Source organism: Archocentrus centrarchus, chromosome 20 (genome assembly GCF_007364275.1).
Source record: "Archocentrus centrarchus isolate MPI-CPG fArcCen1 chromosome 20, fArcCen1, whole genome shotgun sequence".
Taxonomy (NCBI): Eukaryota; Metazoa; Chordata; class Actinopteri; order Cichliformes; family Cichlidae; genus Archocentrus; species Archocentrus centrarchus.
This window is the reverse complement of record NC_044365.1, coordinates 25,478,465-25,503,208: the sequence shown is the minus strand read 5'-3', so window position 1 is coordinate 25,503,208 and position 24,744 is coordinate 25,478,465. Positions and strand designations below refer to the sequence as shown.

The 24,744-nt window shown below is 40.0% G+C and overlaps 2 protein-coding genes across 2 annotated transcripts in view; one reads left to right on the top strand and one right to left on the bottom strand.

Annotated features, from left to right (window-relative positions):
• zbtb47b (zinc finger and BTB domain containing 47b) overlaps nucleotides 1–17,830 on the top strand; it is a 32,533-nt gene extending 14,703 nt beyond the window's left edge. Inside the window, exons 2-7 of the mRNA XM_030756016.1 lie at nucleotides 6,880–8,265; nucleotides 9,334–9,481; nucleotides 9,883–9,998; nucleotides 10,968–11,112; nucleotides 11,711–12,188; nucleotides 15,241–17,830. Coding sequence (XP_030611876.1) covers nucleotides 6,880–8,265; nucleotides 9,334–9,481; nucleotides 9,883–9,998; nucleotides 10,968–11,112; nucleotides 11,711–12,156 — 2,241 coding nt within the window. The 3' untranslated portion in view covers nucleotides 12,157–12,188; nucleotides 15,241–17,830. The remainder of the gene's footprint in view (nucleotides 1–6,879; nucleotides 8,266–9,333; nucleotides 9,482–9,882; nucleotides 9,999–10,967; nucleotides 11,113–11,710; nucleotides 12,189–15,240) is intronic.
• Nucleotides 17,831–18,713: 883 nt separating this feature from the next.
• klhl40b (kelch-like family member 40b) lies at nucleotides 18,714–23,314 on the bottom strand. Its single transcript, XM_030755969.1, has 6 exons — nucleotides 22,097–23,314; nucleotides 21,705–21,865; nucleotides 21,499–21,606; nucleotides 21,177–21,362; nucleotides 20,726–20,875; nucleotides 18,714–20,403 (listed from the first exon to the last, which is right to left on the bottom strand). The coding sequence occupies exons 1-6, from the start codon at nucleotides 23,225–23,227 to the stop codon at nucleotides 20,292–20,294; spliced, it is 1,848 nt and encodes a 615-aa protein (XP_030611829.1). The 5' UTR covers nucleotides 23,228–23,314; the 3' UTR covers nucleotides 18,714–20,291.
• Nucleotides 23,315–24,744: the final 1,430 nt, after the last annotated feature.

The following is a 24,744-nucleotide window of genomic DNA, read 5'->3' as shown; positions in this document are numbered from 1 at the left end:
GGCAGTTAAACACTAGCTGGCTTTGTATTTGTGTGAGCTGTTCTCTCTCAGAGTTTGACATTTACAGTCACTCTAAACCAGGGGTGCCCAAACTCGGCCCGCGGGCCGCTTCTGGCCCCACCCCCTGCTTCCAGTCTGCGAACTGATGTCAAAAATTACATAATTTGAGTTACTTTTTTGACATTTCGCCTTCACCTCCAATTACGAGGGTTGAGCGAAATGTCAAAAAAGTAACTTAAAGGGCTAAATTGTATGTTATTTTTGACATCAATTCGCGGACCCGAAGGGGGCGGGGCCGGAAGTGGCCCGTGGGCCGCAAGTTTGGGCACCCCTGCTCTAAACCATCTATGAGGTCAATTAATGTAATATTTGAATGGAAAATACTGTGAAATAATAAGTCTACAGCCATACTAGCATCTCTGCGAGGGTGTATTTTGGTACATCATTGCTTTGAGTTGATATGCCATCAGTAACAATGCTAACATGCTGTTTATTTTGTTCACTATAATGTTGTTGACATGCTAATTAGCACTAAACACAAGGTAGGGAAGTATCACAAGTAAATGTGTTGTTTGGTATTTTGAAGCCAGAAGTGATGAAAAGATGGTGTGCTAACTTATCAAGTGATGCTATCAACTAGCAACATATTGTACAGACAGATATCTACTAATTAGTAACATAAGTGACATGCAGGTAAAATATTAGAATTTCATTCACCAAAACTGGGCCCTCAGAGTTTTGGGATCGCTTAACATCACAGCAAGCGTTAATTGACATTATGTATCAGATATTTGCATTAGAAATGTTGCAAAAAGCACCAACATCATGGTCGTTGTTGAGAGTTCTGTTTGAGTGACTTAAATGGCTGTAACATGTAGACAGACAGACTCTATTCACTCACTTTTGCAGCCAACTTCAAGTGGCCACTAGATGAACCGCAGTTTTTGGCACTTCTATGCCGTCATCATTTTCCCACCCTGGAGGCTGCTGCTTGGTCTGAAGTTGTGGACAGGCCAAATAACTGTTTCAGCCATTTAAATTATGTAAAGGGCATATCAATGTCCCACAGCAAAATAAATACCTTAGTGTTTGTATGGGACTAAAATGCATCAGTCTTGAGAGTGGCCCTGCAAAAAAAAAAAAAAAAAAAGACCTGCCAAGACCATGCAAAGGCCTCTGCAGTGCAAAAGGATCCTCTCAGATTGTTGTGTTTGGCAGAAGATGAAATGATCTGCATGTAAAGGGTGCACCGGGCTTTGATTGAAGCCTGTTTAAATGACGCCTCGTGTTGGGTGCGTCAGTAAATCCCCCCGGCGGTGTGTTTGTCGCAGGTCAGGCCATATATGAATAATGTATTGGGAGACATCTGACTGAGAGGCTGGTTAAAGGTGGCGCTCTCTCTAATGACAGCAAACAAGCTCTCTCACTGACATTTCTAAGGAAAGGAGCGAGGCAGAGAGAGAAAAGGGGACGAGGGAGGAAGCTAATGGCAGACGGGGATCAAGGGAGTCAAATTAGTCTTTCAATTCAACATACTCAATCAATTTGTTTGGATACAGTATGGTGAAATGTGACAGGATAACTTTGTCTTTGGCACACAGTGTTACATCCACAGCAGCTGTGTGGTAACTACAGCTATTTGCTGATGGATTAAATAGTTTTGAAGCATCTGTCAAGATGAAAATAGTGCATTTGTTTACTGATTTAAACCTCTCTGTCATCTAGGGACCTTCAGATAAACATTTAGAAATCCAACTGCAGATACTGAAGGTATGTATAGCTAGCCACTACTGATAAATGACTTTATCAATGAGTTTATCTAGTTAGGTAAATTATATTAACTCCTTGATCTAGGATCTATTTTTGGCTTTTTAATTTTAAATCTGGAAATCAACAGTTTTGAAAGCTAAATGAAATCTGTTAAACCAGTGTCCAGGGTGTCTTGTTCTTTCTTGCTGCTTTGTCATACACCACCTCCCTCCTGGGCTGACCTGCTGCCACAGTAACTGCTGTTAAGGTTTCTTCTTAAAGATTAGATTAGATTTAGCTCATTGTCATTGTGCACTCAAGGCACACAATGAAATGATCTTTCCAGATCACCCATCCAGAGACGAGCATCTGCGGTCATGCAGCCAGAGACCGGCGCTACCATTAGGCAATTGTTTAAGTGGTTTAAGCGCAGGGACAGGCTCGAACCTGCAACCTTCCAGCTGCAAGGAGAGCACCTACCCACTGTGCCACTGCCACGAACAAATAGAAGTATGATAGGAAGTTGAGAAGACGTTGTAAAAGTGCATAAATGCAAATACAGACGGTGGTAATACAACATAACAGGCAAACTAGTTTGTACAATTCTAACGAGCTTGAAAGCCGATATTTGGTATGACCAACTTTATTCTTCAACACAGCCTGAACTGTCGTAGGCAGCTTTCTTGTAATTCTTCAGTCTTCAGGAATAGTTCTCCAGACTTCTTGAAGGACATTCAAAGCTCTTTTTTTGGATGTTGCTTCCTTTTGTTCTGTTCTCTGTTAGGTGATCCCACACTGCCTCAATAATGTTGAGGTCCGGGCTCTGTGGAGGTCAATCCATGACTGATAGTGTTCCATTGCGTGTTTTTTCTCTCCAGGTATGCCTTTACTGTGTTGGCATTGTGTTTGGGATCATTTTCATGCTGAACAATGAAGCTGTTGCCAATCAGGATTTCCAGATGGGATTTTGGTGGATCAAAATCTGATGGTACATTTCTATGTTCATAATTCCATCAATTTTGGCAAGATCCCCGACACCAGAGGCTGAAATGCAGCCCCAAACCATGACAGAGCCTCCATGTTTCACAGATGACTGTAGATACTCACTGTTGTACTTCTCTTCTGACCTCCTATATACATGCTGATGTCTATTTTCAGCCAAATATTTCTTGTGTAATTTGGCATATCTCAGCCTTTCCTCCCTTAAGAATGGTCACCTTGTTGGGGCAAAAATACTGCTTTATATGGATGTCAAACTGTGCTATCTTTGGGAGTTTTCATAGATTCAACTAAAGAAATGGAAACAAATTCTGTGTTTTTGTGACAGGCTGCAAGTAACAATGTGCGTAAAGATACAATTTAAAATTGGTTCTTTGCTAAATTGTCTGTTATGTGAAGAAAAAACACTGGTTTGTCCCTTGAATGGGGTGCATTTTTATTCTTGAATGATTCATAGGTCAGAGTTAAGTGGTTTAACAAACAAAACATTCTTTTGAAAATGGTCAGGTACAAGGACTGAACAGAGAATAAATGAAAAAGCAGCCAATGTCCAAAGAAAAACTTTGAAAGACCCTCAGAAAGCCCAGAGAGCTATAGCTCAAGACCACTTTAAAAATTACAAAAAGGTCTGGAAGCAAAATATTAAAAAAAAAAAAAAAAAAAAAAAAAAGAGGGGTGGCCTATTTTATTTAGTCTATTTTGCTGCAAAAATGCATGGGTGTAAGTATATTTTCAGAAATATCAGCTGAGAAATGGCTTTGGTAAGGTATGTATTGATATGCCAAATGGCTGCATCCTCATGTTACTTATGTAAGCAGTTCTTTCTGGTAAAAAATGGAAATACAACAGAACACTGTAGTTTAATTGAAGTTTATAATGCAGTGGTTAAACGTTTTAGATTATAGTAAAATTGTTTCTATATATTATTTTATTTTATTTTTTTACACTTTACTGTTGAAATTAGGCAGAAATTAGAAGCACTTGACAATGTGGAATATATTTTTTCATTTGTTAAGGAACTGAGATGTTTGCACACACTGTACACTTAACACAACTGATGACCACCTCCACGCATTCTGGCTCTGTCCACCAGTACAAAACGTCTGGAAAGAAATAATCACCAAACTTTCTCAGACCTCAATCCCTTTGGCAACCACTGCGTTTTGGAGGTAAATGCGCTCTTGTGTAGCGTAAATGAAATCTCCGGTCATAAGCAGTGCTGTGTTGTTGAAATTGAGCAGAATAACATGAAACACAATTAGTTAATCTCTCTTTGCTTTTAATTGGGATCTTTTGTAACAAGCAGACAGACATTAACTTGTTAACTGGCCGCACCAAAGTCACCTGAGAAATCTACGGGATGCTCTTGGTTATTATTGGCTCTGGAAAACCCATGTCATAGCCTGTTAACTGACCACGTCCTGTCTCGGGAAGCCAGACCCTCCCACTTTGAATGACACCTCATTCGGCCAATCATGTTAAGAAATGGGTTTTCCAGAGCCAATAATAACCAGAGGGCATCACTACCTTTTTCAGGTGAGTTTGGTATGGCCAGTTACATGATTGGCCGAATGGGTTGTCAGTCAAATTGGGAGAGTCTCACCTGCCATATAAAATGCACTACATAAGTCTGGTGGCCAGTTAATAGGCTTAACGTATCTGTGCATGTTTTAAAGGCTGGCCGTTGACGAAAGCCTTGAGCTCCGAGGGGAGAGAAGCTCGAGAATTGAGGCTCCAGCATAGCACGAACAGTTCAGAAACAATTTGAAATGAGAGAAAAAAAAAGCTATTGATTAACTGATACGTTGTGTTTTAGACTGTTTATTGCTAGTGGAGCTATTCTGACCCAAAGTGCAGCTGTGACTGGTTCTGAATGAGGGCTTTACAGCAGACAGCCGCTCCCCCTCTTCCAGGTACTGCGTACCGGCGCAGAATCTTTTAGTGGTACGCAGTACCGGCTTGCTTTCACCCCTGTTTAGAATACAGAATATAGTTATAGAATATGAACCCAATCTATCCGACCCATCATTGGCTCTTTTATTTTGAGTTGTGGATATGTTTGAATGTATTGATGCTCATCTTCTAGAATTTAATCTTTGACTGCATTGTTCTATTTGAATCCCAGAAGAAGAAGAAGCAGATCGTTATCACCACAGGAGCATAACTTCCAGTCTGCAACTTATACTTGATCTGATTAAGGCTGCTGCGTTTTGCCCTTGGGCAATGTCTGTAGCCTTGCATGGAGAGAGATAACCCGATCTCCTCTCCTCTAGCTCAGAGTCCAATTTAGCAGCTCAAAACTATGAATAAATCTAACACTCCATAATTGAATTCTTCAAACAGCAGATTTTCAAGGTTAGGCTCGAATGCAAATCCATTTTCCAGCCTGCACAATGAAAAGTCATTTTCAGTGATCTTAAGAATAGAATATGTTGTGAAGCAAGAAAAAACAACATACTATTATGTATATATATTTTTTTACAGTAAAGCAAACACACAAACAGACATTGTAGTGTGCGATTCATGGCCATTAAAAGCCTGTTTGTTGCTTAAACACCATAGTTTCTATTTTCTGACAATGAAATGCATTATGGCTAATATTTATTTCCTTCTCTTCTTTGTCGTATGTTTTCCTGCACGTGCAACTGAAAATATTCAGAAATAAGAGGTGTGGCAATGTAATTAAGGCTCATAGCTGTATCATCTCTGGCAGTGTGTTAACCAAAACAAGGCTTGTATCAGTACTCATCCTATTCTACCTTCAAAAGGTGCCCTGAATTATAATTTCCATTAATTGTTCGGCGGGTTAGTTAGTATTTATTCAGCATGGTTTCCCTAATTATTTCTCCGGACGTGTTTTGTCGTGTGCATAATTCGTCATTCCTCTGGGACAGTGTTGTGAGTGGGTGTGCTGAGAGAACCGACTAATAGGGGGGAAATGGCATTGAATACCAATGCACAGAGCAGTCAGTCCTTGCAGTAGGGGCCAGACACTCTGTTTGTGTTGTTTGTGTGTGTGTGTGTGTGTGTGTGTGTGTGTGTGTGTGTGTGTGTGTGTGTGTGTGTGTGTGTGTGTGTTTGTGTGCGTGCATTTCTGCTGTCTGTGCATGGTCACACATCACATATGCGTGCATGTTAGCGTGTGTGTGTGTGTGTGTGTGTGTGTGTGTGCTGTTTGCTGCTGTGTCCCCACTCACATCCCGTCTGGATCGAAACCCTGCCCTTCCTGTGCTAAAATAAACCCACCTTGGGAAGTTGAGGACCTTGCATAGATCCCTGAGTGTTACACCTTTTGATTTTTCACCAACTTGCGTCTTGCTTCTTAGACGCAGTGGGTGAATTTGTGCTGTGCATCACAGTAAAATGCTGGTGCAAAAGTTTATTTCAGTGTTATTGTTGTGAAAATATTTTTGGACACTGTAAATATCTGAAATCAGCTCCTAGCATGTTTCTTTTTACTTTGATAAAAAAATCATTTGGCCAAAAATGTGTATTTATTACACACATACATGTGCCACGTACCTGCTCGGATAATTTGCCACATGACCCTTTAGGTGTTCTTTTATGTAACTGCAACTCAATAAGAAAACACAAACAATGAACAAATAATACAATGAGGATGTGACCTATAGCTTCAAAAACGGTCTCACCTTGAGTTTTAAATGATCCGATTAATGATTGATTTTGACTTCTGTGGGTGAGGAGATGCACGTATTGATCCTCTAAATGGAGAAACAGTCTGTCAAAGGAGGTTTTATGAAAACACAAATCCCTATTGAGCCACCCTAAGTTACAGAAGCCAAGCAGGGTTTCTCCACAGCACTGAGCAATCCAGCAGGTTTTCTAAAGTTACCTCTGCTAGCTAAACTCAGCATATTTAGTTAAGGAAGTCTGGACAATTAAAGGACTTATCCTTCTTGGCTTAAATCCACAATTGTATGTTAGCTGAGCAAACTCCATTAGATTAAGATAATGCATTATGATTAAAAGCTCCAGAACAGTAATTGAAGGGGACATGTCATTGTGCTCTTGATGGTGAGGTTTGATAAGCTTTTTTACTATTGTATTGTGAATGATTATGACACTTTTTTTTTTTTTTTGTCTCACTTCTTCCTTTACTTTCTCTTACAGCTCATAGTGGAGAAAACCACAGACTTCCCCTCTGCTGAGTTCTCTCTAGTGGAGGATGTGGCTCTGCACTTTACCTGTTTGATGGACAGGCTGAATGAGCAGCGCCTCTTTCAGCCTGACCTGTGTGACGTTGACATTGTTCTTGTGCGTCAGCACAGCACCTTTCCGGCCCACAAAGGTGTGCTGGCAGCGTACAGCCCTTTCTTCCACTCGCTCTTTGCCCAAAGCAAACAGCTGCGGCGGGTGGACCTGTCGCTGGATGCCCTGACCTCTCAGGGCCTGCAGCAAATCCTCAACTTCATTTACACCTCCAAACTGCTGGTAAGCAGCCGCACTGTCCGCGACGTGCTCAACGCCGCTACCCTGCTTCAGATGAGCGACATCGCAGCCTCCTGTCGTGACCTTATCAGCAGCCACTCGCTGAGAACCACCTGCACGGATATGGCCAATCAAGAAGGGCATGGCAGCAGTGAGCCAGCTTCTGTAGCGATGCCCCCCAGCCAGATGTACCGTGAGATCAAACAGGAGTCAGAGCTCGGCAGGGTGTACACGAGAGAAGGCAGCAGCCCGTTTTCTGTCAGAGTAGAAGAGGCGGGCAAGACAGCTTCTCAGGCAAAGCAGTACTACCAGAAGGAGGAGGGCTCAGGAAGCGGGGCCAGCACAGGTGTGGCTGCTTTGTGTAAAGTGGAGGGAAATGGAGAGGAGTCAAAGACAGCAGATGGCCACACCTCCTTCAACAGAGATCAGATCATCGTTGAAGTCAACCTTAATAACCAGACACTGAACGTCTCAAAGGGATCAGAGGGCAAATCCACCACTGCTTCAGAGACTGCCACCATATTTGGCCGCTGCCGTAACAACCAGCAAGACTCAGAGGGTGATGAGGAAAATGAAGTGGAGAATGATGATGCAATTGAAGAAGAGGATGTTGAGGACTTGAAGAGGGGTGACATATTGGGGCAAAGTAGTGAAGAGGACGATGAGGAGGAGGAGGATGAAGAAGAAGAGGAAAATACACTCAACATTCCAGGCTTGGAGCAGCCAGCCATGATGGATCGACCTCGCCGGGGCACCAGAGCCTTGGCCATGGCCGGTACTGCTGCCTCTCTGCGGCAGACCCTTGCAGAGGCCACGCTGGCCAACCAGCGACAGGGCGGGAAGAGGACACTGGATGCAGAGGGCCTGGGCCAGAAAGTGAGGCTGGAGGAGAAGCAACATTTCCCGTGTAAAAAGTGCCCTCGCATCTTCAACAATCGCTGGTACCTGGAAAAACACATGAATGTCACTCACAACCGCATGCAAATCTGCAATAACTGTGGAAAACGCTTCCTGCTAGAGAGCGAGCTGCTGCTGCACCAACAGACCGACTGTGAGAAAAGCATCCAGGTACAATTAAACCATAATCACTGTATTACTTATATGCTTGGGGAATGTGGTCTAGGCCTATGATTCTTGCTTTGGATGTGGATGGTCTGAGGTTCATATCCCAGACAAGCCCCCATTATTATATTAGAGCTAGTTGACACACATTAAAGTTTATTTGAAAAGATTATTAAATGGGGTGAAAAAGATGTACCAGTGACCTCAAAGGTGGTGCTCGTTTGCTGCAGGGTGGACAGAGAGAGATGGGAGGAAGACATAAAACAAGGGACCTACCTAAATAAGCTCAGCCCGCAAGTTAGCACAAGGTGGTTGACAATCTTGGAAAACTAAACATGTTACTTCCTGGTGATAGTAGCTGGAGTTTTTAGGGATATATTCTTGGCAAATATTACTTGGTTGTGGTGGTGGGTGGGGGGGTCATATTTTTCTATAAATGCTTTCAATAAACACAAAGAACACTTTTTTGATAGATTAAAGTTTAGTTAAAGGCGGGAGGTCAAATGTATCATTTCAGTCAGTGAAACTAAACATGACTTTTGTTTGTTTTTATAATAATTGATTGTTAAAAGTATTTATTGTAGGGCATTCATTAGAATTATGCTCCACTCACGTCACACCAGAACGGTTCCTTTTTAGTTGTTTTTTATATAGTTATTTCAGGATGTTATATCTTAAGAAAATGAAAGAAACAATCTTTCAATGTATAAAAGTTATTTTGTTTCTAATTAATATATGCATAACTGCAATCACTAAAACCAGTCAGAATCAGTAACTCAGTCAAATGGCAGTCAGTAATCAGTTCTGATATGTCTCACTACCTCCACTATTACCCCTCGGCACCAAGCAGCTGGACTCCTGCTGTGGTTTTGAAGATCATTTGCTTCTTTAATCTAGTGACTCTAATTGCTTTTTTGCTACAGTGCATGCTCAAGTGTCTCTATAAACACACCTGGATTGTATTTGTAAAGACTGTTCCAGATCACAATCTCTTTAATAGCTCATCTCCAAATAAATTCCAGTAATTGCTATATTTTTTTCTTTCTCTCTCTCTCTCTCTCTCGTTTCTTCAAGTGTGTGACCTGTGGCAAAGCTTTCAAGAAGCTGTGGTCGTTACACGAGCATAACAAGATCGTCCATGGCTATGCCGAGAAGAAATTCTCCTGTGAGATCTGTGAGAAGAAGTTTTACACGATGGCCCATGTCAGGAAGCACATGGTCGGTGAGTGGCAGTAAAATCAACTATCCTGGTTTGTCACTTTGTTCTCCTGTGTTACTTTAGGCCTCCTTTCCACATCCCACTGATTGTTGTGCAGGATTTGTTTTGGGTGGTGCTTTCCTTTTCCACTTTCTGAAGCGATAAGCATCTTATTTCCCAGATAGGCTTACCTCACTCCATGTGTACATCCATGTTTCTGCAGTTTAAGTTTACTATAAGAGAGACTGCAGAGTTTGATGTGCAAACTTATGATGGAAGCAGTAGATGAGACGGATCCACTGCCCTCAGCATTTATTTAGTGAAAAATAATAATCTCAGTATTGTATGCATTTAAAATCAGTCACGAGTGGCTCAATATTGAATCACACAAACTAAGTTTGTATTGTCTTTGTGCCTTTGTGTAGCCCATACGAAGGACATGCCATTCACCTGTGAAACGTGTGGGAAATCATTCAAGCGCAGCATGTCCCTGAAGGTTCACTCTCTACAGCACTCAGGAGAGAAACCCTTCAAGTGTGAGGTTTGAGCTCCTTTTACACGCTGCTGCTCTCCACTTCACTTGAAATGATGAGTAATTCCAAAATGGCGGTAGATTTCCCATATGTGAGTTTATTGGTGTTAGCAGGGTCATTTAAATCAGATTGAAGAACACTGATCATTAAAAAAAAAAAATAATTTGGCTATCTTTATATACAGGGATCCCATTAGACATAAAAACCTTAAATATTTATGAGTCTGTTAGTGTCTTTTTGGCATCGTTCTCACTTACTCCGTCTTGTACCTTGCTGTTTTTTTATTTTTTTGATTGTTCGGTAGAATGACCCTAACTGCCCAGCAAACACAGTAGAAACCTCAACAGCATCTCCCTGGTCAAAACTGGTTGTAGTACGACAGCAAAATCTGACCGACGGACAGACGGATATTGAAGTTGTTCCCACGCAGGTCTAGACAGAGCATCTCTTAAAAAGTGAGAAGTATAGATAAGATTAAAGAAGGAATTAGATGCATCTAATTAGGTAACATCCATGACGTCAGTTCAAGTTAAATTCCAGAACTGTTTTTCAACTAGATATCAACAGAAGACCACCAGCCGACAATTATGCTGGGTGCTTACAGTTTTATGCCATACATTAGTTTAGCTGCAGGAAGCATTATATCTACATATTTACTGTACAGGCATGAGAGTGGTATTAAAATCTTCTTTTCTAACTCTTGGTAGGAAAGTCTTAAAAAAATGTCAAACAGCTCTGAAATTAAAACTGAATGCCATATCTAATAGGTTCACAGGAAGATTAAAAAAAAAAATATATATATATATATATATATATATATATATATATATATATATATATATATATATATATATATATATATATATATATATAATTTTTTTTTTTTTTTTTTTTCCCCACAATGACTGAACCTGTCGTGTCCACCAACTAGCTGTGAAAAGACTTTGCATAAAAGCGTTTCCTGTGCACCATTTCAGAACTGCAGCGAGCGCTTCCAGTACAAATACCAGCTCCGCTCCCATATGAGCATCCACATTGGACACAAGCAGTTCATGTGCCAGTGGTGCGGAAAGGACTTCAACATGAAACAGTACTTCGATGAACACATGAAAACACACACTGGTGAGTCCCTCTTGTTGATTTTGTTCAAATTGCCTCACAGCAAAGCAATATTTGTTTTAAAGCACCATTTTTTTGTTGTTGTTGTTTTTTATTAATGCAGCAGAATTAAGCTGCAGATACTGACACCTTTGCTTGTTAGCAAACCTTATTTGCACACCCAGCAGATGTGAAGCATGGGTATTCTTTTGATTTAGCTCAGTTTTGCTCTTCAACAAGCTACTGAGCAAAATGCGTGCGTCTTTAGCTGCTTAATTATTTTTATCTTTTGTTAAATTTTTGCTGGGTAGGTAGCATCAATTGGAACGTTAGAGTTCTTTTACTGGAAACAGCTGCCTCCCACAGCTGGAAGAAATCCTGGTGGAGAGCATTAAGAGTAAATTAAAACAGTGAAGTTGCAGGCCATAAATCAAAACCATGTTCTGAAAGATACTGAAAAAGTCAGAGGAGAACTTCAGAGTTACTACATCCAACCCCCTTTTACGTTAGATGGTCATTTGATGTACTGCAAATATAAAGACACCGATTCTGCAGCTTTAAATTTAACGACGTATGCCCAAAATGTATCAAGCAGGCGTGTTTTGTGTCTGTCGTTCTGCAGGAGAGAAGCCGTACATCTGTGAAATCTGTGGGAAGAGCTTCACGAGCCGGCCCAACATGAAGCGCCACCGCCGCACCCACACTGGAGAAAAGCCATACCCCTGTGAGGTGTGCGGCCAGCGTTTCCGCTTCTCAAACATGCTCAAGGCCCACAGGGAAAAATGCTTCCGCGTTACCCACCCCATGGTTCCCGATGGCAGTGACCCTCTGGGCCTCGACCGGCCCTTGGCGCCGCCCATTGCGGACTCTTCCGGTCAGGCCCAGCTGGGGACGGCACTCCCTGCCACGTCCATGACTACACCCGCTGCTGCCTCTAGCCCCCACCCCCTCCACGGCACCCAGCTGTCTCTCCCCCTGCTGCACTCCATGGGAGGGCTGCCTCCCACCCCGCATTTACCCCCGCCGCCTCCACTGTTTTCTGCTGGTAGGATGAACTCCAACAACTAACAAATCTCTGTAGCATTGAAAGCACTTTGTTACTTTTGTTTTATTGTTTTTCTTTGAGCTTTTAAGAGAACTCCTGCAGAGGGAGAATGATGCGCCTCAGTGACATTTACACAGAGGGGGAAGAACTGAAAAAAAAAATGCTACATGGAGGCCTCGTTATAAAAAGACACAAAAAACAACATCAACAAAAAACACACACACACACACACACACACACACATACAGCTACCACAGTAATAAATAGTTATTTTTTACTCTGTTGAATACAATAGATAACCTCAGAGTCCAGTAGGACGTTTCATCATTGCTCTTCGACTCACAGATTTCACAGATGTGTCCTGGTTTCATTTGAGATTTTTCTGACACCTCACATCTCTCCAGAGCCTTGCACAATGCATTGATTGTAGCATCTTTTACAAAATGGGAGGAAGCGCTTCCTAAATCTCCACTCATACTGGGGTTATGAGTCGAGGGAGAACCACACTATAATGAGAAGAAATGATTTATTTTTTGTTCTCGGCCAAGATGTAGCGAGCGGTTTTGGTCAGACCCAGCAATAACCAAATGCTGATTTGTCTTTGAGCATATACATGTATATGGCATTGCCAATAACCAAATCCTGTTAGCTCACCTGCTATAGTTAGGTAATGTAATTCAGCATTTATAAGCGATCCTGCACCTTACATTTAACTCCAGTGATATTTAAAATGTACTCCTAACCGTCTTCGTTTTTATTATTGTGAATAGTGTGTAATTCGTGGCACGTTACGTCATTTTTCTAAGGACTTAAAGAGAAGTTGTGAGGCGTGGAGAGTCGGCCGTGCAATGCAGTGTGTGGTGTTCGTGATGGTGTGCGTGTGAGATGCGAGGCAGAGACTTGAGATGAGAATCCTCAGATCAACGTTTAACTAATCAACGTGCGAGCTTCCCTGAGTCAGGAGATGGAGTAATTTGTCAACTATTTTGTTTGTTTGTTTGTTTTTGCTTACATTAAGCAGACGTGCTCCTCTCCTGCAGATCTGGCCATGAGATGTTCTGGCACTTTTCTGTGACTTGTTAGTAAAACCTGATGTACTCTGCCCTACAGTATACGTGTAGAATAAAATTCAGTGTTACTGTTAATGTTAATTACTGCTTATTTTCCCAACTAAAGCCTGTCTATGTGCTAGATGAGTGTAGGGAGAGAAATGTTCACAAAAATGTGCTTACCTTGCTGAATTCAGTGGCCACATTTCATTACAGTAAGATGTAATCTGTATAGTGAAATGATAAATACAAAATTATATTACTTATACTACACTTAAAACTCTTAAAGAGTACTGGCAGAGATCAAGTTTGGCACAAAAAGAGGTGGCCACTAAAAGGAGTCCTTACTGTAAAATCATTATTATGACAGTGATTTATTTTTGTTAAAACAATAATATGTAGCAGCTAATTAAAACCGGGGAAGTGCGGTGTAGTACCCCTGAAAAAAGCCTTTGGGTCTGTGCACACTTTTGGCTATTGTGTGTCATAAATCTACCATAGTAGATCAGGAAAAAAGTATCATAATTGCTTAAAGGAATAGATTGGAATTATCCTTAATTGCGTTCTTGTCAAGAGCTAAATAAGAAAATTGGTACCACTCAAGTATTTTGACTATTTCTTTACCTGCTCAGCACATTGACCAATTGTTTGCTTGTTTGTTTTTTTTTTAATTTTTTATGGTCACTTCATTAGGTACACCTGTTTTACTGCTCATTAGTGTCAATATCTAATCAGCCAGTCACATGGCAGCAACTCAGTGCATTTAGACATGTAGGCGACCTGCTGAAGTTTAGAGTAACAAAACAGGGAAGAAAGGCAATTGAAGTAACTTTGAATGCAGCATGGATGTTGGCCTCTGTATTTCAGAAACTGTTGATCTACTGGGATTTTCCCACACAACCATCTGTTGGGTTTACAGGGAAATCAGAAAAACTGCATCATCCTTTGCAAAGCAGTGGAAATTTGTCTTAAATGTGGCTCTCAATATGTACAAATACACACTTTATATATATATATATATATATATATATATATATATATATATATATATATACCACATAGCAAGATTAAAACATTATTTAAAGGAGAACAAGTCGTATTAAAAAAAAATCATTGAGTTTCAGACTGGTCTGAAAAGGGATAACATCCAGCGAGTGGCAGTTCTCTGGGTCAAAATGCCTTTTTGATGCCAGAGATGAGAGGAGAATGGTCAGACTACTTTGAGCTGATACAAAGGCAAAAGCAACTTAAATATCCACTTGTTGCAAACGACGTATGCGGAAGAGCATCTCTTAAAATGTCAGCAGCATGAGACTTCACTGGGAGCCACTCCTGTCAGATAAGAAGAAGAAACTGGCTACAGTTCACGCAGGCTCATCAAAATTGCACAACAGAAAATTGGAAAATGTTGCCTGGTCTGATGAGTCTGGATTTCTGCTGTGACATTTGGATGGTAGAGAGGAATTAGTTGTAAACAACACAAAAACATGGCATTCTTTGGATCCCTTAGCACCAACTGAGCATCATTTAAACACCACAGCCTGCCTGAGTATTGCTGCTGACCATGTCCATCTCTTCCAGCAGGATAACGCACCGTCACACACCTCAAACTTCTTGAACATGACAATGCATTCACTGTACTCAAAAAAGAATAAAGGCAGTGCTAGCGAAGTGTAACTAATGAAGTGGCTTTTTGTTTTTTCATTCAACAGTGTTGATTTCCCTGGTAGAGCTTCACTATCCTCTGCTTTATATTAAACCCATGTAGAAGTGGTACCAATCTTCCCATTGAACTCTTATTTGAAAATTCAAATAGGAACTCTTGTCTGACATTTCAGTCAATTCCATATTCAAAAGAGTCTCTGTGCACTATCATTACGCTCCTGCTCACTTTATCTATTAATAGCCTAATTGTGGTGTAGCGTTAACTTGTAAATATTGTTAAGATGTGCTTCTTCCATGTGATCTATTCCTCATGTTTACATTCGGAGAGTCAGTTGAATGTGCCCCAAAATGCATCTTGGCTGGTACTAGGGAAAGTTGGACTTTGTGGATATGCTTTTGTAAATGTAATAAGCTGTCAGTTGTTTTATTTAAAAAAAAATTAAGCACCTTCATGTAGTCTTTTGTCTAAGCTCACCTCAGATGTACTTCTTAAATTTCCACGGTTAAACCGTTAGGGCCACATCAGATGTAATTTAATAATGGTACACTTTTTGTTTTTCTTCATGTGTCCAACACATGTTTTGTATTTTGGCTTGCTGCTTTTGTACAGAGTCCTGTTTGAGACTACCCTTTAAATGGTGAAAAGTGTGGAGCTCTTGACTTTAATGTAATTGAGCAATATTCTGGCTGTGATTACAACGAGCTCCAGGGTTGGTAGTGAGCTAGAAATGACACATTATGGACCACTTTGAGGAGGTGATAGCCAACACTTTCAAAGTCAAAGTGAACTTTATTATCATTTATGACCATACAATGAATATAACTCCTTGGTTAATGTGCAAAAGATTATAAAGACAATGCACATGTCTATAAACATGCAGAATACGTATTTAGCCCTGACAACAAGAAGTGCACAGTGTATTAAAAAAAAAAAAAAAGATGTCAGTTAAGATTGAATCTAGTAGACTGATTGTTTAGAACTGTTGCTCTCTTGTGGCAACTCAGTAAACTGCACTCTCCCACCCTTAGATGTACATTATTGTTCATAATGTGTGTCTCGCTATCCTCGGAGAAGCCCATAATATTTAGGAGCTCAAAATTTTACTCACAATTTTTTTTTTTTCCCACTTCCCTGTTTTAAGAAGCACTAGCCCAAGAGATGATACTGAGATACTGTGGTTAAAGGTTGTGTATTTGCCTTACACATGTTATGTGTGTTATGGATAGTGATGGTAGCTGATGGTAAAGGAGGAGGACTAGTAGTTAATACTACTGATTTATGCACTTTGTAGAGTTTGCCACATTACCCCCACAATGGGGCAGTGTTTCCAGATACAAGGTGAAAATAGATAGCAGAAATCTTTTATAAATCAAAGTAAATTCCAACATTAAATTCCTTTTGTATTATTTGTCCAGAGTTGGTCAGACCTTGTGGTTACTAGGTTGCACAGGTGTAAGCCTGGGGCCTGACCTCTGTTTTGTTTCCCAGAATAGCTTCACTTGCTGTGCTGTGGCATGTGGCACACTAAGGAGAACTCAGCAGTCATGAGTGTGTTGTGTGTCATTCTGGAGCTAAACTGGTGTTTCTGTGTTCTGGTCAGCCTCTTTTACTCTGTTTAACAAGTGTCCATGACTCTTCCCTGAGGGCACTTTCTGACTGGTTTGTTCACTTCCATTATGAAGAGAAATTACTTTTAAGTGTTTCCAGTTTGCTTCAGTTGAAGGGTGACTGTTCTGTTCCTTTGCATGAGAAAATATATGGGAAGGATTGAGCTGCCAAATTCAATAATGAGAAAGATTTTAAGAGCACTTTATACTTCATTTGAGCGCAGATACCAGAGCAGTTTCTTGATTTTTTTTTTCTTTTAAATACTTCCTTACCTAAATATGAAAAATTATCAGAATTCCTTTTTTGACAAAATGTGTCCTTTGCAGATGTTCAGTCCCCTGAAATGGTATTAAAAAGAAAAGGGGCCTCAGAAGTGTACCTGTGTGGAATCAAACCAAGAAATCTGCTCAAAATAAAGGGTTCGAAAAAGCGTAGGATATGGAATTAATCAAAGGGCATCATACCTTTCATATTGGAGATTAATCACAGTGAGAATATGATTTGAATATGTTTAAAGCTCAAAATATTTGATTTATGCAAAGAATATACACCTTGCACATCATGTTGCATACAGGACACAGTAAGCAGAGAATCTGGGTATAAAAGTCTAAATCCACTTTAGAAGTTAATCCTTTGTCTTGTATTATTTAGTGAACTAGTCTTCCATAAATCCAGCTGTGAAGACAAAGCCAGTATGTGACATCAGAATAGTACTTATTATACACTGAGCTGTATAAAAGAAATGTGTCAGAGATGAACCTTTATTATCCTTGATATTACCTAAATCACAAAAAAAGGAATAAAGCAAACTGTTTTTAAGTATTTTTAATTGTTTTATAGTGAAATGGCAGTAAAGCTGAGATTGTTAGAACTGAAAAGGGAAATTTTGCACAGTGCGCAGGAGTCCTATATTCTAGGCAGGTTGACTCTATGTATTTTGATTAGCCAAATTCTAATTTACTAAGGCTAGCAGCCAAAGGCTTGTATTAGATTAGGCAAAGGTGGACCTGTCCTTGTCCTTAAATGAGGGTTTGTCAGTGATTAAGTGGGTGCCTAGACACCACAGTGACTGTGCATTCTGCATTGCACCCAAGGTTGCCACATAGTGAGCTGTGAGAATGGCACTCAGAGAGTGCTCCTGGGATTACCAAGTTAAGTCTCTCTCTTTTCTTCTTCTTCTTCTTCTTCTTCTTTTAAAGCTGCTATTGATGAAGTGTGTATCCAAAAGAATTTTATTCTGTGGCCTTCACCTTCAAGAAAAGTGTTGGGAAAATTGCTGTCTTATTTGAGAAACTTAAATGCGTGGTAGATATTGGCGAGAAAGTACTGGATGTGAACAGTTTAAAGAAAATGTGTTTCTGCCTATTTTTGATTTTGATTTTTTTTTTTTTTTTTGGGGGGGGGGGGGGGGGGGGTCTTTTTTGTTGGGTAAATATTTTTGGGTAAATACATGGAGCCCCAAAACTGACTAAACTAATAACACCAAAAAGTAGTGCAATAAAAGAAGAGTTTAAGAAGTTTTCACTTGTTCCAACCTCTCAAATATAAATACACTGTATAGATGAAAGTATTGGGTCTCATCTCTTAATCTTTGAGTTCAGGGGTTTTCAGTCCCATTGCCACAGCTGTATAAAATCAAGCACCTGAAGTCTGCCTTTACAAACATTTGTGAAAGAATGGCTTACTCTAAAGATCTCACAGAATTAATGTGTGGTACTGTAATAGGATAACACGATTGCAACATGTCAGTTTGTGAAATTTCTTCTCTCCCAGTTAGTCTGTAATCAAGTGTAAGTGGTGTTATTGCAAAGTGGAGGTGTTTAGGAACCAGAGCAAGCTACAGAGTAGGGATTGCTTCTCCAAACCTCCTCCTGGTATTAACATCAGCAACAAAACTGTGTGTGGGGAGCTTCATGGAATGGGTTTTAATGGCTGAGCGGCTCTTGTAGGTGTAATGTGTAGATAGCCCAGTACTTTTGTCCATATAGTGTATATTTGGTTGGGTTACTAAATTTCTTTTGATATTAAACTAATTATCTCTAGGTTTTCCACTGATGGACAGAAACAAACGACAACAGAAATTGTGCACTGGAAATTTTGTAATTTTTTTAAAATATATTTTATAGACAAAGGAATAATCCATTGAGGAAAATAATGAACAGACCAAATTCTGTTCACTTCTTAACCTTTAAAAAAACTAACATAACAAACTAAATGCTAGCATGAAAATAAAATCATTCATTGCAGTCTGTCCTGATGTCAAATGTCAAACTTTAGATTGACTGTTACTTTGTTTTTGTATGCTTGTTACAACAGTGATAGATTGATAACATTCTGGCTGATGTACCGTTATGAAAAAAATGTACAGCTTCAGCTATGTAGCTAGCCAACAATGCTTGTGGGCAGTATGATACCAGTTAAGTTAGCTACAAAGCACTCTAAATTACCCCACAAGTAGTATATAAATCCCAAACCAGTTACTGCCATCAACAAATACTAACCCATAGTTATTATATATGCATTTGGAAAATTAAACATGTGGAGAGGAAAACGGGACATCAATAGGACAAAAAGCACGAAATGAGGAAAACCAAGGAACACGTGACCTAGTAAATAAAATGAGTAAACCACAGCATACCTGACTGAAATAAAAACATTTTTGCTTGTTTTATTAACCCACTGAAATAGTGTTTATGTGTATACAGAATATTTTTACATTCAAATTAAAATGAATCTTTTTTTTTTTTCTTTTTTTACCTTTTTGGCAGTTTCCGGGCTCCATATAAACTAAAATTATGAAACAAGTGGGTTTTTTTTTTGCATGTTAAAGGTTAGTTTTGTTTTTGTTTTTTTTATGGTTTATGTTTTATGGTGGCTTTTCCCCTGTTTTTGAGTAAAGCTACATGTGATGGTAACCATAGGCATCAATGCCGTAGTCGATTCTAAGCTGTAATATCCACATCCTCATCACATTGCATTTCCCTTACTCATACTGCAGCTGTGTTAAAGAAATCATAATGTGTACTGTTATTTGCTGACTCTCTACTTTATAATGTTAACGCTACGACTTAGTTAACTCTGGTGTACAAAGCCCATGTGTAGGCAGTAGTCGTCACGTTCAGCTATGATAAAATACTAAAAACAGTACAAGGACAGTAGTGTCTAGAGGTGCTAATAACATTAGACTGTATTTTCTGTCTTTTATTGTATTATTGACTAGTGTTTACTGTCTGTAACACAACAGAGCGTAATGAAATCATTTCAATATTAAACAGTATAGATATATTATTGCAAATTCAGATGTGTGGTGTGTGTTTTTTTTTTTGTTTATTTGTTTTATTGTTACTTAGTGGAAATTTTGTCACCCTTCTCTGTTGTGTTCCAGCAGCGCTGTTTTTTGTTTTGTTTTTTTTTAAAGGTAAGTATGTTATACCTTTGCTGCCATCTGTTGGGAAATGCTTATATTTTCCAGTCTGTTCAATATTATACTGTATTTAAATATTTTTAAATATTTTGTTAAATATTTTTTATTTATTCCATACAGTGCAACAGATGTCTGTAGGCTACTGACTGTTCAGTTTTACAGTCTATCAAATTAAAATTGCAGAAACACAAATATAAACTCATCAATCAATCAATCAGAAAAAAAAAACTCTCCATAGCATAAATCAGTCATAATTAGAATAGCTACAAAAAATGTGTAAAATAAAAAATAAAGAGAACAATAAACACACTAAGCTGAATATTAATGTCTGTGGCCCTGAACCTGTCTTTGGACTCCCATCCAGCAACTGTAAACTAAACAGATTTCTGTTGATAAATGGGGAGGGGGGTTTTACATCTTGGTGAGGCGCAAGGTATTGAGCCGCACCCCCAAAACTGTGGCCCCTGAGGCGTACTTGATCTCTCTGAGGATCCCGTTCCACTGCTGCTCCGTCTCATTATACCTGAGGAGGTTAAAAGACATTTGTCACTGTTTTTGCCAGGGTTCCCATCTCCATTATTTGTGTTTAATCTTTATAAATAATTATCTCCACTGTGAAAAGCTTGTTGAACTGTAGCAGGGTTATGGCATCTTATATGTTGCATTTTTTTGAATGGATTAGGGACCCTAACAGCCATGAAGGTTAAAATTTGGACATTCGTTCACAGAGTAGCATTTTAAACATTAGCACTACTGAGCAAACATTAAATGTGATTCAGATTCCAGTCTTGTAAAGACAATTTAACAGCTGAAAGAACTTAAAACAAATGTCTGTTTCGATCCACCTCCAGATGTCGTTCATCTCTTTAGGAAGAACCTCATCGCTGTCCTCTAAAGGCATCATGGCAAAGCCTCCTACAGCATAGAGGGAACCAGCCAAAGACACGAGACTCAGAGAGCTGCGTTCCTGAGGAAATGGCACAAAGTCTGACCACCTGCAACGTGTTAGCACACATACAAAAAGATGTTCAGTGAGATAAACTGCAATACATTTGCAGGGATCAAGCAGTTTATTGGAATATTTTTAGGGACTCTATGGCAGATTCAAGCCTACTATTGAGCTTATAGGAAAGGTTTTCATAAGAGCTTTAAAGTTAACTTTGAATGTTTAATTGTGTTACAGTGAGCTTGGTCCCTCCCACAGCTTCCTTGCTTTTTGTGTATTGACTTTACACCAAGATAATGGCAGCATGTTCCCCATGAAAGCTACGTGGACACTGGTTCTAAGGAACTCACTTGCTGGTGGCGATATCGTACACTTCCACAGAGTCTGTCAGGCCACTGTCGGTGACGCCTCCTGCCACATATATTTTGTCTTTATGAACAGTGGCACCAAATAAGGAGCGTGCATGCTTCATGGGCGCGAGCTCCTTCCATTCAAATCGCTTGGCATCATAGGCACACATCTTCCTTAGACAGCTTCTATTCACCAAACAGACAAAGAAGACACAGTAGTAACATTTGAGGTGAAGAAAGCCATTGTTGTTTAAAGCATGAAGCCTTTTAGGTTCACACTTGTAATATAAATATTAACATTTTGCTTGCAGCATGTACTCACTTATTGTCTCCCTTTCCTCCAATCACGTATACAGTGTCATTATGGGATACCGTTGCATGTCCATAAACTGGGTATGGAATCGGTTCTGACTCGCCCCATTTAAAGGAGCTGTGAATGACAAAACACACAAGGAAGTTAATCAGGATGACAAACTGAGTTCTCCCCCCCCCCTAAAATTTCATTCATGAACTAAGGGCTGTACTCACTGTCTGTCATATATCAAAACTGAATCCATCATGTGCTCCTGCTCCTTCAGCTCCTTTCCTCCCAACACAAAGATGGAGTTCTCGGCCTCGGCCATTCCAAACAGAAAACGGGGAGACGGGACAGGAGGCATGCCGAGCCAGTCGGCACTGACTGGGTCATACTGTGGTCAAAGGACCCAAACATTTGTAAATGTTTAAGTTCATGCCACCTGAACTACACTGTAGTAAAATATCCTTACTGTACTAATATATGTACCACATGTACAAAAACAATGTATTATTTGAGGTTATTTGTACAAAATAATGCCCTCAATCTTCATTCAAGAACTGAGACCTTTTTCTGTAATTGCAAATTTTTCATCTTCTCTGCCTGCTCTGCAAACTTCTCCTACCTGCAGGAAGTACGAGCACAGTGGGTCCTCCTTGTTCTGTTCGTCAAAGAATAATCCTCCAGCCACAAAGATCTGGTTCTCCTTAGTAACCAGGCTGGTGTGGTTCTTGGGAATCTGTGTGGAGAGTGATGCCAGAAAGCAGTCGTTCCCTGACGGGTCATAGGCCACAGCGCCAGCATCATTAACCATCAGGATCAAGTCTCTGACAAACATCCCAAATCGAAGGTTATCATTCAGGATGCTTGGGAGAAGGCCCTCTTCATCTTTATCTTTGCTCTCTCCATCATTCTCTGCTCCACCATCCTCCTCCTCCTCCTTACTTTTGCTTTTTTTAACTTCTGGCATTTTCCCTGCATGGGCATCCTTAACCAGCTGGAGTTTCTGCTGCATCTCCGGATTGGATGAGATCAGTTTGTGTTTCTCTACTTTTTCTTTCAGATAGTCCTCACTGACAAGACGCAGACGGATGCAATCCAGCAAACCTGGCAGCTCTTTCTCTCTGTTTTCTTTGTCGAGGGATACCCAGTTCATCAAAGCTTCAAACACCTCCTCTTCTGTCTCTACGTTTAGATTGTCATTTGATAAAATGGCTGCCAGCTCACTGGGGAGCAGCTGGAGGAAGTCCTCATCTCTAGAGATGAGCTGAAAGCGCTCGCAGGCATAGTTTCGAGCAGAGATGGCCAGCCTGGGACAGTCCAGCATCAAGCCGAGCCTGAAAACAGCCAGACAGTTGCTCAGGCTCAGGCGCTTTTGTAAGAAAGACACACATACAGTAAAAATTGAAGGGATCTGGTACATATTAGCAACAGCAAAGATATCCTGGACATTCTGCTCTGTCACATTGATTTTGGAGGTGTACAGGTATTTCAGGATGAGCCCCATGACACCAGGCTCCACATCCTCTAGGACAATTTCTCTCTTTTTGCTCTCCTCCAGGTCAGAAAGGAAGATGGAGCGGAAGTACGAGCTGCAGGCACACAGAACCAGCCGGTGGCACGGGAACTCCTTGTCTTTGATCTTCAGCACACAGTCAACCAGCTTGTCATTCTCCAGCAGGTCATACAGGCCATCCTGGAGTAGAGTCTGCTGGTACAGTCTGGGCTCGTCCATTGGGTTCATAGGCAGAGCCATTGTTCCTGGCAGGAGGAGTATGAAGATCCTTTCGAGGGCTGTAAAAATCAAACAAAATGGATCTCCTCTGTAGTCAAGCTGTTCTAGTTTCTGGCCTGGAAAGAGGATTTAAAAGAGCAGTCAGGCACACCAGAGACGGCCCACTTCCTCAGCTGTCCTGACCCTTCAACTGAACTCCAACTGGAGGTTTATTTATAGACTGGGTGCTTGGTGTGGAGCAATGGGCTTTATTCTGGAACATGAAATTTAATATCTACGCTTCCCCTTGTCAAACTCCACAGCTACCCACTCCCCAGGAAAATCCACCCACTCACAGATAGCTGACACACTGCTTAATGGGAACCGTGTCCAGCATGAGTCATGGGGGGACCCTGGAGTAGATAGCTTAGGAGGCCTCTGTGAGAGAGTCATCTTAGCATTTTGTTGTATTACTTACACATGATGATGACTCTGGAACACACACACTCTGAAATGACTTATAGATTTGTTGTAACGTACTGTGAATATTGAACATAGTGCTCTTGTTAATTTCAAAAGGATGATTACAAGCAAAGAATGTCCAGGTATTCAAATAAATTACATATGAAAGATTAGCTGTAACAATGTCACCTCTAAGCTTTAACTAAAATTTAACTAAATTGTGTGATTTGGAGCGTGTTTCTTTTTAGTTTTGCCAACTTATCATTAACTTTTATCCTAAATTATATATATATCTATAACAAAATTACATTTTAAATGGCAAAAGGTTTGAGAAATGTTGGTGAATATGTAGTTAGCTTACTATTTTTTTATGATATTGTGAACTTGAATTGGTCAAGCTGTTATTGGGTCCTACAATTGCATAATTCAGTTTGACAGTATATTTTTTTCAGCCTGCTCTGCCTGTTAATTAAAAACTGAGTACACAGTTTGTTATGCACCCTTCATTTTGCTCAGTATTTTTGGGAAGAACACTTGCTTAGCCGGGCTAGTTGCTTTCTTCTTTTACAAGTCTTTATGCTAAGCTAACAGGTCTCAGTTTATTCGTGTTTTAATAGATTGCTACTGTCAGTATGCAAATGATTGTTTCCTCGAGAGCTAACTAAGACATGGTGTTTTAATGTTGCCAAGAAGCCTGTTCATCCTATTGTAGTATAACCAGATTCAGAAAGGCATGCGCTAATAACACCAACCCAGCAAAAATGCCGATATGTTCCTAAATAAAACAAATTTTTATGAAAAAGCATTTTTAGTTACCGGCCCAACTTACCTTAATGCATTAGATAAAACGGGCCATTCATTTCCATTAAAGGGGCCAACTTCTTAATTGAGTTTTAGCAGATATTCTAATGGTACCCTTATTAAAAATGATTTCTATTACTAATATATTTTATTATTGCATGTTTTGCATACCTTTTTTACATTTTCCCTTCTAAATGTGTTTGTATGTGTTTCATGTTTATGTAATTTACCTGATAAAGTTACCCTAGCAACAATAGGGGAGATGTCCACTCTTTCATGTCATTAAATGTATTTTA